The sequence below is a fragment of the Mauremys reevesii genome, linkage group 19 (assembly GCF_016161935.1).
Source record: "Mauremys reevesii isolate NIE-2019 linkage group 19, ASM1616193v1, whole genome shotgun sequence".
Lineage (NCBI taxonomy): Eukaryota > Metazoa > Chordata > Testudines > Geoemydidae > Mauremys > Mauremys reevesii.
This window is the reverse complement of record NC_052641.1, coordinates 15,708,785-15,722,292: the sequence shown is the minus strand read 5'-3', so window position 1 is coordinate 15,722,292 and position 13,508 is coordinate 15,708,785. Positions and strand designations below refer to the sequence as shown.

Genomic DNA, 13,508 nt, shown 5'->3' with positions numbered 1-13,508 from the left:
GCTCCCATAGACACACTGCTGATCCCATACCGGTCTTCCAGCTCTCTCCTGCGCTCCAGGCTAGCGCTGTCCTCCAGGATGCTCCACAGGAGAGCGTAGCTTGTGTTGGAAGCGAGCAGGGCTCTCCTGGCCACAGACTCCAGCTCTGCTGCTGCATCCCCGTGACTGCAGAGACACCCCCCACCCCAAGAGATGCTATCAGATGTAAGCCCTGAGGTTACGCCCCAGAAACAGGGCATAGATGGGCTCTAAGCTCGTGCTGTCAGGCTGGCCTGAGCTCTCTGTCTCAGGCGACAGAACTAGATCAGGTCGGCTGGATCGTCACCATTCGACCGACACCCGCAGCAAGATCGGAACGATTCCAGCGAGGATGCACGAGGCAGAATGGCATCCAGCTCCCGGCTCCAGAGTCCACGGTGCCTGTTGGGATCCTTGCTCCAGTGGCTGGATCCCAGGAGGGCAGGTGGTGTGACCACCCCTCGCCTGCACCTCTCTGCTCTGAGGACAGCGTGATCCAGAGCGTGCCTGCGTCACTGCACGGTCCATGCACTTGGCTGATTACTGAGAACACTCCCTGCACGGGGTGCTTAGAGCACACAGGACGAGAGCAGGCCCCTGTCCTGAGAGTTTCTCCCTGCCTCAGGCACAACACATGGGTCAGCAGGCCAGGAGGCATGAGGATGGTCAATGAGCAGCTCAGAGCAGGGGATCCACAAGAGGACTGGCTTTAAGGATGGAGTTTTTTTTTGGGGGGGGGGGGGGGAGTTGCTTCCAAGAGTGAGGGGGAGCCTGAAAAGAGGCCGGAGGCTGAGTGGGAGGAGGAGGAAGAGAGGGAACGGCCGCAGAGATACAGGCGGGGCAGAGCCATGGAGAGAAAACACAGTGCACAGACCAGGGAAGCCAGCGAGCGGATTGGAGGAGAAGGAGGTGTCAGAGTGAGGCGAACACGTTTTGAACAGACTGCGGGAGGTGTGCCCTTGTGCGCACATGGTCATGATGCACGGGTGTGAATGTGCAGGCATCTGTGTGTGCATCTATGTGCACGCATGTCCAAGGTACGATACCTGGCAGCCAGCGCCCGGGACTCCAGTGCGAGGCGACTCCAGCTGGTGGGCTGCTGGGAAATGTCGTGAGGAATTACCTTAAAAAAACCACATAAAACATGAACGTGAAGCCCCAGGGTTCAGCCCCCAGGTCCCCTCTGCGGGGACAGCACTGTACCCACTACCAGTGGCTAGGGCTGGGCAGGATCCTTCCATGTCACCTTCTGGGTGAGTCTTGCTGGATGGCTCTGAATGCACCTTCCTAGGGCTCTCCCCAGCCTTTCCTGGTGGGAAGAACAACCCGCCGCACCCCCCAACCAGGATCTCATGGGGGTGGCAGAGTCACTGGACGGATTTCCCCCGGATTAGAAAGAGAGCAAAGGAAGAAATCTCAACCCTGCAAGGTTGAAAGGTCAGCCGGGGTGGGGCGCTGTGTTTGCCTATCGGTGCTGCTCCTTTACTGGAGGAGCAGGTCACTGATTCAGGTCCTACTGCACCCCACGAGCCTGGCCCCTGCCGGGCTGGGAAAGGAACAAGGGCCTTCCCTGGTGGGGCACCACCACTAGCACCTAGCACGGCTCAGAGTCATTTTATGCCACGGGAGAGGGATTGAGAGAAGCCCAGTGTGAGCCAGGCACCATTGTCGCTAGCGTAGCTGCAGCCTGCTGGAGCTCCCGCTGCGTGGCCCGCAGCCCGGCGCTGATTTCCGACAGGAGGATGCAGGTTTTCTCGTCACCGCCGCTGGCGCAGCCCACGGTCCCGCTGACATTCCTCAGCCGACCCCATGCGGTGCCCACTGAGCCCTCCAGCTGGTCAATCTGCTCCAGGAACAGTGCCTTGGCATCTGCAAGCAGCACAGGGAGAGCTCTCCTGCAGCCATCACCTCTTCCCGGGGGGAGCCCCGTGCTGATGCAATGCCGTCTCTCTGGCCCAGAGAGTGCATGCTCACATGGCAAGCAGGACGTCTTCCCCGCCTAACAGGTTCTAACGCCAGGGGGTTCTGATGACAGACGGTTGGATTCCTCCACTACACCTAAGTCCACCCTCTTGAGCCCTCCTTCACAATTCCCCACAATTCTCCAATTCCTGGGCAATACCCAAATACTTGTGGCCATTAATTCTCCCTGCACTGAGTCGTTACTGAGCCCAGCTCTGACCATTTACCCCGCCACGGGGTGACCAGATGTCCCGATTTTATAGGGACAGTCCCAATTTTTGGGTCTTTTTCTTATATAGGCTCCTATTACCTCCCACCCCGTCCCGATTTTTCACATTTGCTGTCTGGGAACCCTAACCCTGCGGGTCCCTCCAGCCACCTCATCCTCGTCTCTGAGCCCCCTGCAGTTTGTCAGTAACGTGATGCCCACAGCTGCTGCACAGCCCGGGGACAAGATCTTTAAGGCAGTGCAGGGGCAGGTTCCCAAGGCTCAGCACCCACAACTGCAGCCAGATTTCCAAGCATGCTCTGCACCCAGACGCCCCACTGTGACACCGGCAGGTAGATTTCCAACAGAGGGCTCAGCCCTTAACATGCACCCAGTGCACCGGGCTGTTGTGCAAAGGTCCCCTGACTCCAGTGCCTGACGGGGAACGATGCTCCTCTCTGCTCTGATCCCTGCTGACTGGAGGAGCACTGGGATCCCCTCTGTACGCGAGGGACACGTTCCTCTGCACTGGGCGGCTGGCTCTCAAACTGCTCTCTAGCGACCCCCTCGGGCCACATGAACGCGTGGCAGAACCAGGCTCTGGAGGGAGCCCCATCTATGTGACTCTTACGCAGCCTTTGTCCCTGTCACCCCCAAGCGCCGTGGAGAGTAACCAATGTGCACCGCTCCTCTCCCAGGGCCCCCCCTGCACTGACCCCAGGAGATGAGCCTCCCCGGCCTCTGCCCCTCTCTACCTGGCAGCTGGTCTCCTCGGGGCTCCTCTCCTAGCGCTGGGTAATGGGTCCGGGGGCTGCTGCAGTCTGGTTTCTGCAGCCACACCTCCATCTGCTGCAGCTTGGCCTTCAGCTTGTCAGCCTGCGAGGGCAATGGGGTGTTTCAGAGAGGACGACTTGTGGCGCACAGGCAGAGCGGTGTGTGGGCAGGGAGAGGGTGGTGCATTGGGCCAGGCTGAGCAGGGCGGTATATAGGACAGGGGGCATATAGGTAAATATAGGGTAGGTGTATAGGGCCGGGGCAAGGTAGGATGAAGGGCCGGGGCACTTGGGAGAGGGCACAGCACATGGGGGTTGGGGAATGGCAGTGTGAGGGGTGAGGGGGCATGAGAAAGAGGGGAGCAAATGCGGCTCTGTGAGTATGAAGGACTGTCAGGGTGGGTCAGGGGTGCGCCGGGCGAAGGGGATTCTAGGCAGGTGCGTGCAGAGAAAGCTGGGGGCTCTGGGGCAGGGAAGGGTCAGACCAGTCAAGGAGGCAGGGGAGAGGGGGTCAGATTCGTAATGGTCCAGGCCAGAAGGGTCCATTCTAGTCTGACCTGCTGCATATCACAGGCCACAGCGTTCCATCCAGACACCCTGTCCTGACCCCTGAGGAGAGTGGGGTGCCCGGGGTGCTGCTAAAGGGCCTGGACAGGCAGGGGGACCGAAGCTGCTCTGGCCCTGGAGGAAGCGGCTCCTGGCTGTGCAATCCCCTTGGCAGAGGGCGTGGCGGGAGGGAGGGCGGGCGCCGTACCTCGTCCTTCACCAGGCCGTAGCAGACGGGACACTCCTGGCACAGAGACCTCTCCGGGGCGTAGAAGAAGTTCACCTCGCACCGATCACACTTGTAGCCCACAAAGCCCCTCCTGCAGACGCACGTGCTGTTCTCGTGGCACTGTGGGGTGACGGCGCCCAGTGGGGAGCAGTTGCAGGCTGCACACAAGGGACAGCGGGGTCAGGGGACAGCAGCAGGCACGAGCCAGACCCCGTCCAGGGTGGGTCTGGGAAGAGAACCCAGGAGCTTAGTCTTCCAGGTCCCTGCCCCGACCGGGAGACCCCATTGCCCCCTTTGTGTTAGACAGGCGGGGACTGAACTATTCAGTTAGTGGGCCAGGAGTGCTGAGAGGAGAGGGAATGATCAGTGGCGATGGCAAGACAAAGTTTCACCACCGCAGCCTGCCCCCTGTGCCAGGCTCAGCCGCACCGATACCATAAGCCATCAGTGAGATGGGAGAGAAACTGAGTGACACGACCTCTCTGGAGAAGCTGCTCCTCGTTGCTGTTACCTCGGCAGCCCTTGACCGAGAACCCGAAGAAGCCGGGCTGGCATTGATCACACGACTGTCCTTCTACACCGGGCTGGCAGGGGCACTGCCCTGTGAGCGGGTGGCACTGGCTGTCCTGGGATCCCACCGGGTGGCACTCACAGCTGGTACAAAGGCAAAGGAAGGTGGTGAGGGCAGACAAACCTTCGGCCACTCCCAAGGGCCCAGCCGGATGGGAACTGGGACAAGGTCAGCTCCGGCGTGTGCCCAGCGCTGTGTTAACACCTGGGCCCTTGGGGCGTCCCCAGCTGCCCTGGCAGAGGGCGAGTCCCAGCTGACACGTGCAGGGCCGGAGGGTGGGAGTAGCTTTGGTTCAAGACCAGAGCTCCCCATGCAGCGACTAGGTGACGTGAGGCTGAAGGCTGGGTCCGGGGGCTTTGCCATTGCCTTCAATGGGCGCCGGATCTGCCCCACAGGCAGCAGGCTGCCTCATGCTGCGGCTCTAGAGTTACGGGGGACCTGGCGCTGGGACCTGGACAGGGCTCTGGCTCCTGCAGCTGCAGCACGCAGTAAATACAGAGTGCAGGGAGCCTTGTTAACCGGGCACCAGCTGCTGCCTCCCTCTCCTGGGGGGGTCCCCTGTGGTCCATGGCAGTGATACTCAGAGACCATCTTCCCCAGTGGGCTGACAAGGCCTCCGTCTCCATCTACCTCTTGCATCCAGTCCCTGGTTGCAGGTCATAAAACCCCGGCTGGCAGCGGCTGCAGTCTCGCCCGGTCACATGAGGGAGGCAGGTGCACTGGCCAGTGAGGGGATCGCAGGCTTCCAGCCCCTGGGCTGAACCGACAGGGTTACACTCACAGGCTAGAGGGAGAAAGCACTGGCTATTAACCTGGAGCAGGCAGACTCGAGCCAGGGACTGGGAATCAGGACACCTGGGTTCTATCCCCAGCTTTGCCACTGACTTGCTGCATGGCTTTCGGACAAGTCCCTTCACCCTCCCCGTACCTCAGTTTCCCCACCTAGAAAACCAAGGAACTCTAGAGGAGGCGGAAGGATTCACACATTGTTGCTTGGCCATCCCTTGGGGAAGCCGGGCCGGCCCGCACTGCAGAGGGGCAGAGCGTTAGAACTACAGAGCCCAAGGTAGGTCTGGTCACACAGGGATGCAATTCCATTCACTCAGCCCCTCCCCTGCTCTAACCCCTCAACAACACTGCCCAGCCCACACTCCCTCCACTCTTTACGGGTTTACCCTGGCATTACCATTGGCCACATCCAGCCCTGCAGTTGATGGGGGTGCAGATTCTTTTCCCTTCCACGGCAGCGGCGCCCGCTTACCCCAGGGGTGAATAGGGCCCCATGCCCCGGTCTCCGTGAAGTGGGATGTGATAAGCAGAAGGCCGCGTCCGGGGCGGGGGAAGCCCTGGAGGGCCAGGGGTGAGCAAGGGGATCCGTACTCACGGGCACACTTCCTGGCGGGGCTCTGAGCCAGCGCGCTCCCGTAGAAGCCCTCCCTGCACTTTTCACAGTGCTCTCCGGACGTGTTGTAGAGGCACCTCAGGCACTGCCCGGAGACAGGGTCACAGTTGCCCACGGCATTGGGGTCCACGTTACCGTTGCACTGGCAGGGGCTGCAAGGGTGGGCCGGGCCGTTCCTCCCCAAGGGGTCCCCGAAAAACCCATCGTCACAGAGCTCACAGCGTCTTCCTGGAGAGGTGAGCGACACAGTGTGTGGGGAGTCTGTCTGCCAGCGAACCCCCCCACCCGCCCCATCCAGAACCACTCCTAACCCCCATCTCAGCACCTTACCTCGCTGCCCCTGGGGGCAGTGGGTGCACACCAGCTCCCCGCTCTCCGGGATCGCCGTGCAAGGTGACTGGCCAGGGCACGGGCATGGCTGGCAGTCGTCAGAGTGCCCCACGAAGGGGTTGCCGTGAAAGCCAATGGCACAGCGCTCGCAGGACGGGCCCTCGGTGTGGTGGAGGCACTGGCAGTGCCCTACAGGGGACAGAACAGAAAGACCACCCACCCCAGGCTAGAGAGCCCGAAGCCAGGATGCAAGAAACCCCAGGCCCCTGCCTGGGCCAGGGATCACCCCCTCATGCTCCTGGGACAAGGTCTGCTGGTAGCTACCCCAGTGTGACCCCACTGAGGACAGCAGGGGGTAGCACTGGGGTGGAGTCGGACAGCACCCATTGCATGGGCTGAGCTGGATCACCTGGAAAAACCCCTGAAGCATTTTCCCCAGCCCCTCCCTGCAGCGGATAGACTGTGCATCCCGCCCTGGCCTCTCCATGAGCTGCGTTAGTTAGGACAGGAGAGGTCCCTCAGGGTGTGTCTACACTGGAATTCAAAACCCACAGCTGGCCGGTGCGGCTGATTCGGGCTAAGTGGCTGTTTCATTGCAGTGTAGATATTGGGGCTTGGGCTGGGGCCCAGATTCAAGGACCCTGTGAGGTGGGAGGCCCCCAGAGCTCAGGCTCCAGCCCAAGCCCAAATGTCTACCCCACAATTGCATGGCCCCTTAGCCCGAACCCTGCAAGGCCGAATCAGCTTGCACCGGCCAGCCGCAGGTGTCTAATTGCAGCGTAGACATACCTCCGTCCATCCCTTCCTCACCAATATCCCGCCTTAGTGCCCAGTCTCCGGCCATCCAGGCTGCACACCAGTTTGATAGTGGGCATGGCGTTACCTCTGCTCAAGCCCAGGGCTTGCCACAGCACCTGCTTCCCATGCCAGTCACAGGTGGGTGCCTCTGCCTTCCGCTTGCTGAGCCACCCTTGGCTCCGATCTCAGCGGAAGATTCATCTCACGTCCTAAAAGGTGAAAACCCCAGGCCAAGCTCAATGTAGCAGCCTCGCAGCCAGCCCGCCCCATCTGCCCATCCCTCCACTGCATGTTCACTGCCTAGCCAAACTTCTGTAGCACTCCAGAGTGTTCCTCGCCTTGCCTCCTGTATCCTTGCAATGACTCTGGCTCCCTGGGTGCCTAACCCACAGCCCTGTCCTGCTCACCCGACTGTCGCTCCTGTCATCCCTTGGGGCAATAGCTAAGCTATAGTTGCAAACCTTTACATTCAGGGATCCCTTTCGACGCATGCTCCAGGTTCCACACTGGATTTATTCCTGGTGTCACCATCCAGACACAGAGGGACAAATCCATCCCTGGAGCAAACCCCTAGACATCAATGGAGCTGCAGCAGAGCTGAATCAGGAGGAACGCCAGCGAAGTCAAACGGAGTTATACCCACGGGAGGGTAGAGTCAGGCCTCAGCCCCAGGCTGGTGGAATTGCTAGTTAGAACACGTCTGAGCCAAATTCCAACCTCCCCAGCGTCTGGACCCAGGGTTTTCACTGGGCCCTTTGGAGAGATGGGGCCTGCTGCAAAATTTCAATTGCATCCAGGTTTGGATTCGATTGAATCAGCTCCCCACAACAGTAGGGGTGTGCTTGTGTGTGTCCCTTTCTACAATTTATGGGCCAAATCCCACAGTCCTTTCTCAGGCAAGAAATGCCGATTGGCTTGCATGGAATAAGGACTGAGTACCACCAGCAGAATTTGAAAGGGACATGCCAGCCCAGCTCTCCCTGGGCGAGCCGGAGCACTCAACCGTCGGGCTGGACGCCCAGTAAATTCTCAATATTAAAAATCTGTCCGAGTGTGAAATCCTTGACAACGTGTTTCTGCAAGATGGCGCAAGATGTGTCCAAACACATGCACCGTCTGCATCGTGCAACACACAAGCAACCGGTCCGGAGGCCAGCGGATGAGTGTAGCTTCCTCATGTGACCCAAGCCAGTGAGTCACAGGTTGAGGAAGCAAGCAGGGGACATGGGGACACTCTGAATCCCTCTCCCTTTGGCTGGAGCCCCTCTGCCTCCAGCAATCTGTCCAACTGACTGGAGAGAGAGAGCACAGAGAGTCCCATGATGATTTCTTCATGCAGCTGGCAAGATCAGATCAGACTAGGCAAGCTAGCCTGGGGGAAAGGTTTGTGGGAAATTTCCCAAGGGCACGGAGTCAGCTTAACACATGGGGAATACGTGACAAGAGGGGGGAAGAGGGGGCCTGAGGACTCAGAGCTCCCTGGGAGGAGCACACATGGGGCAGTTTGGATTGCAGCGGGCGAAGCTGTGAAATGAGTTGGACACGATGGGGAAAGAAGGAACTGAAAGAGAAAGGGGCAGGGAGAGAGAAGGGTGGGAAATGAATTAAGGGACGCCTGTGTGATGAATGGGCGGCTTGATTGTCAGAATGAAGGCCGAAAGATCAAAAGGCGTGGAATTGCATCCGGGAATCGTATTAAACTGGAGACATCCAGACACCGCACTCCACAACAAACGAGGGAGAGAAGCTGCAGAACATTGTAATGTTTCTGTCTGGCAGGGCAGAGGAGCATGTTAAAAACTGCTCTTTAAAGTACTCTCTGTCCCAGCCATAAACAATTCCTCACTCATGCAACACAGATGTTACAATGCCAGGGCCAGACCACCAGCAAGACGCGGGGGGTGGAGGGGTGTCCTGTTAGCGCTGACATTGGGTCCTGGGTTTCTTCAGTTAAGTAACAAGTGAATCATCTTGTTTCCAGGTCCCTTTGAGGGAACGACGTTGAGCTGGGCTCCACTAGGGCCTGCCACGGCGTTAGCCAGGGAACGTCCAGAACAGGACTCATGGACAGACTGAGCTCTGTCTGCCATGGACAGTACGTTATTGGGTAGCAGATATGCCAGGTGCCCACGGCTGAGCTGTACCTGACCAGGGGAGCACATCATGTACCCGGCCTGTCTAATTATACATGCTCAGGATGGCTCAGCTGCGTGTCACAGGCCCTATACTGCTAATACCACTTTAGCTCATGGTCTGTGCTTTTGGGACCTGGGTGCTGTCCTTGCTGTCACCACAAAGCACGACGATGTTCATGATGTTCCACACTGACAGCTGTGAGGTCACAGGTGGTTATGGATTCATGTTATATTATTTCATACAATCAGATGGGCCCGATTCTGCCTTACTCCCTGAGTAAAGCAGCTGCACTGCAGACAATGAGACAACTTGATGAGCAAAATACTACTCAGTGTGAACCAGGACAGCACGGGAGCGTCACTGCAGCTCCTTTCACGTCTGCGTGCTGTGCAGAGCGCATCCTGTGATCCCTCGACTGCGGCACAGGCTGGGGCTGAACATGGCAGCTGACTCAACGGAGCACATTGGTGACAGTCTAGGGCAGGCAGTGAAGAACGAAGCTGTGTCCAATGAGAACATCGGGAGGAATCTCCAGACAGCAGATGCAGTCATCCCAGTTGAACTTTGGTCTGGATACCAGGGTGCTCGTGTGAAGCAGCCATGAGCCAGCAGATTTCCCCCACTGACAGAGAAACCCAGCTATTTTCCCTGGAGGAGCAGCTCACAGCAGGGAGTCTCTGCCATTTGCAATTCATTTGCAGTTGGCAGCCTTTACAGATCTGGTTTTGGTGACCCCGATGGAGCACTACTCCATGTGTATCTGCTTGCTTTCATCCCAGCCCAGAATCTCGGGAGATGTCGTATCAGACCTGTTCAGGTGCCTGTGATCTCATGCTCCTCTAGTGGGGAAACACGACTGCCTGGGACAGACCACACAGAACCCACCCTACTTCAGCGGACAGTGGGGTTTGACCCCTTGAACCCACAGAGCTGAAGGTAAGAGTCTCTCCCACTGGAGCTAAAGGACTAGGTCTCCTCCCTGGCTGCTACAGCAATCTTGTATATGGACCAGCCCCTAGAGGGAGACAACCCCATCCCCGCACACTTTCCTAATGTGGGTTACATACGAACATGTCTCCCTCTAGTAGTCTACAGAGACTACAAGACGTAACCTAAGTTCCCTGTAAGCTGCTTGGCTGGGTGGCCGCCCAGCAGGCTATCAAGTGCCACACAGTTCAGGTGTCCCTCCGCCCAGTGCCGCATGCTGCTCCGGCCCTCTGCCTTGGAGCTGCTCCCAGGAGTGTCCTGCTTGCTGTGCAAAGCCGGGGGAGGGGAAAAGGGTGCTGATGTCAGGGTGTCCTCCTCGCCCCGGCCCTGTACTCCATCTCCACAGAGCGGGCTCGGGGGGGCAAGACAGGGCTCAGGAGGGAGGGAGCTTGCTGGCAGCTCCTACAGTGTCTGAACTTGCTGATCTACTTAAAAGGGCAACATATTTAAAGTGTGTGGGTCTCTCTCTCTCTCTCTCTCTCACACACACACACACACACACACACACACACACACACACACACACTGTCTTTCACACTCACACCCCCCAACACATACTTGTATTGTTGTTGTTGTTGTTACTTCTGGATACTGCTTTCAAAGGGTGTTATTTTAGTTTTTTGACTGGTCTATGCATTTCATAATTTTTATTTCTCTCTTACACTTAAATTGAATTCTTTGAATAGTGAGTTCTAAAATGCCCAGCCTGTCCTGGCTGGAGTCATTATCCCTATAGTAACTTTTTAAAAATATAGATTATATCTAGATTTTTACTGGTGGTGCATATCCGCACATTACCTCGAAATGGTGCACATAACAAAATTCATTCCGCGTATGGATAGAAAAATTAGAGGGAACACTGGACCTAACAATAGGTGTGAAAATTTCACTGGTTACTGGTAGAGCATTTTGTGTATAAAACCCTGTAATAGGATAGTTACATTGCAACTGCTGATCATGGTACATGCAGTCTATGTTCCACCTCCAGATAGCTTCTTCTCCTCTCTTACCCTGTCTCCTTCACTAAAGCCTGTTGCTTCTTCCTCTTCAATATCCATCTTCTCACTGATAAATCCTTTGTCCATGTGCTGATCACAACTTGCAGCTCAACTGCAGTAGCCTTCTCCTGCCTGGCCTCCTTACCTCTTACTTCTGCCACTCCAGTCTGCCCCCAACACCCTGCTAAGGTCATCGTCATCGCCTCAAGTTCTGCCCACCCCACCCTCCCTCCTTCAATCCTTCCATTGGCCTCCTGCCTCTTCACGCATTATATTCAAACTCCCCATCCAGGCCCCAGTAACATTTCCACTGACACCTCTGCTCTTCCTTCCCTCTCCCCTACTTACACTCATAAAATGCCACGCACGTCTGTGGTGGTAGATGCATTATTATTATCACCGTAAGGCAGTTATCTTTGTATCTGAAACGACAGTGTTATGAAACCACCCCCTGTAATTTACATGGCAATAACCTGAGATGCTGGGTGCTGTAACTTCAAGTATAATTCCCAACCTTCTTTGGAAATTATGCAGATTTATTACCTGTTTACAGCATAACTGCACAGTAATTATATGGCTAAATGGAGGCTGTGAAATGAATGGATACCATGAAAGTCTCTAGAAAAGGAAGGTGAGAGATTGTGTGATGTAAAAGGAAATCAGTAACAGAGAGCAGAGGATCCAAACCTGTGTCGGGGTCACAGCTGCCGTGCTGGTTACAAGTACAGGGGATGCAGCTGGTGAAGGGCCCGCCCAATGGAATCTCTCTCTTGTAGCCCGGAGCGCAGGATTCGCAGAACTGCCCGGTGTACCCCTGGGGGCAGATGCACTCCTCCACCCACTGAGCAGGCGGGGAATGACCTGGGCGAGCAGAGGTGAGCTGGACCTCACTCAGGGAGACTCTACCTGTGGAAGGGACAATCAGAAGTTACAATCGGCAAATATAACCCGTGCCGAGACAATGGACCCTTCAATCCAGTCTCTCTAGCACCCCTTCCAGGATGGGCCGTCCAAAGGGAACAGAGCACTGTGCCCAGCTCTAGTGCCTTCCCGTAAGGATCTCAAAGCATTTTACAAAATACTCTCAGGGCGCAATTTTCACACATGACTAGTGACTCTGGGTGCCTGATCTGAGACATCTTAGGCAAGCCCGGGTTTCAGAAAGTGCTGAGCACCTGTCCTCTGAAAACCAGGTCTCTTTAAGGCATCTTAAGCGTGGCAGCCAAATGAGTGAGGGATTGCAAATCACAAGGCAATTTGGAAAATCTTGCCCTTCCTAACTAAGCCTTCTAACACCCCTGCAGTCAGTAAAATTGAGAGAGATCAAGGCGCCCACCACTGAAATGCAGCCACCTGAGAGGTGGAACAAGGCTGTTGCTTAACAGCTCACGGCAATGCTGCCCAAGGGTTTAGGTCGGAAAGTGAAAATGCCATGTTGAGTCTGAACCTGCGGAGGGAATTTTGGGAGGCAGAACGTAACTATTACAGTTTGAATGCGGCCATGACGCTGACTGCTACAAAGAGTGCCATGGGATCGTCAGAAAGGCCCCTTCGATCATTCAGGCTGACCACAAGCTGTGGAGACTATAAGCAGCAGGACTCTGCTTTATGTCTCATACACAGAAACAGTAACTCCAGCCGCACTATGCCGCTAGCATCAGCCCACCCCGATTCAGAGAGAGGGACGCTGCTGATTGAATCCCTGAGACCATGAGGAGTCTCGGGAAGGTCTCCCATCCGAGTAACCCCCTAGCCCAACCCTGCTTAGTGTCAGATCACAGCCCATGCTGATCAGGGAACAGATTCCCACCGTGCCACCTGCCTCCCGCAGCTCAGAGGGAGACTCCATCCTCAGACTCCATGGAGTGGGGCAGGTCTCTGAACCTCAAGACCTTGGCCAAAGAACCCCCAGCCAGCACCGTTCAGAACGGTCGAAGAGGAACTCCGTGCAGCCTCCACCTGGTGACCGTGGTTATTAATCATTTATATTGCAGTAGCACCCACAGGCCCCCATCAGGATCAGGGCCCCATTGTGGCAGGCGCTGTACACACACAGCCCCCGCCCCGGAGAGCTTACAAGCTACATCTTCTTCCCTCCCCTTGACCTCCCTGTTGCACTGCAGGGCTACCTGGTCCAGTGCCCAGCCCCAGAGCTCTCCTGGGTTCTTAGCAGGAGGAAGCCCCCAGCCCAAGGCAGTGGCTCTGGTGCCATCAGGAGATCACTTACAAGGTGCGTCGCTGCTGCCAGCCTGGATCCTGAGGGCAGTCAGATTGGAGAGCAGACGCTGGATGTTGAAGGACGACAGCGAGGGCTGCATCTCCTCCTCCGCCTCATGGAGCCTGTCAGAAATCAGCCCAGAAGGGAAGGGTGCAGCCTCGCGCCTTATAAGAGCTGCCCACACATACGGGCTGAAGCAAACTGGGGCCATCTTGACCCGGGGGGGGGGCAGCAGGCACGGGAAGGTCAGCAACGAGGCAGGTGCATGTTGGGAAGTCTCTCGAGGGGGCACAGACAAAGGGGCCTGGCAAGTTTGCGGGAGGAAACTCTGC

The 13,508-nt window shown here is 56.9% G+C and overlaps 1 protein-coding gene across 2 annotated transcripts in view; it reads right to left on the bottom strand.

The window, feature by feature from the left end:
* The window catches only part of LAMC3 (laminin subunit gamma 3), a 43,660-nt gene that overhangs the window by 7,909 nt on the left and 22,243 nt on the right, over positions 1-13,508 (bottom strand). For both annotated transcript variants that reach the window (XM_039506241.1, XM_039506242.1), the window contains exons 11-21: positions 13,186-13,298; positions 11,646-11,864; positions 6,040-6,228; positions 5,692-5,937; positions 4,938-5,091; positions 4,248-4,390; positions 3,716-3,894; positions 2,944-3,064; positions 1,682-1,887; positions 1,065-1,141; positions 31-165 (exon numbers count right to left, since the gene is read on the bottom strand). In XM_039506241.1, coding sequence (XP_039362175.1) covers positions 31-165; positions 1,065-1,141; positions 1,682-1,887; positions 2,944-3,064; positions 3,716-3,894; positions 4,248-4,390; positions 4,938-5,091; positions 5,692-5,937; positions 6,040-6,228; positions 11,646-11,864; positions 13,186-13,298 — 1,782 coding nt within the window. The remainder of the gene's footprint in view (positions 1-30; positions 166-1,064; positions 1,142-1,681; positions 1,888-2,943; positions 3,065-3,715; positions 3,895-4,247; positions 4,391-4,937; positions 5,092-5,691; positions 5,938-6,039; positions 6,229-11,645; positions 11,865-13,185; positions 13,299-13,508) is intronic.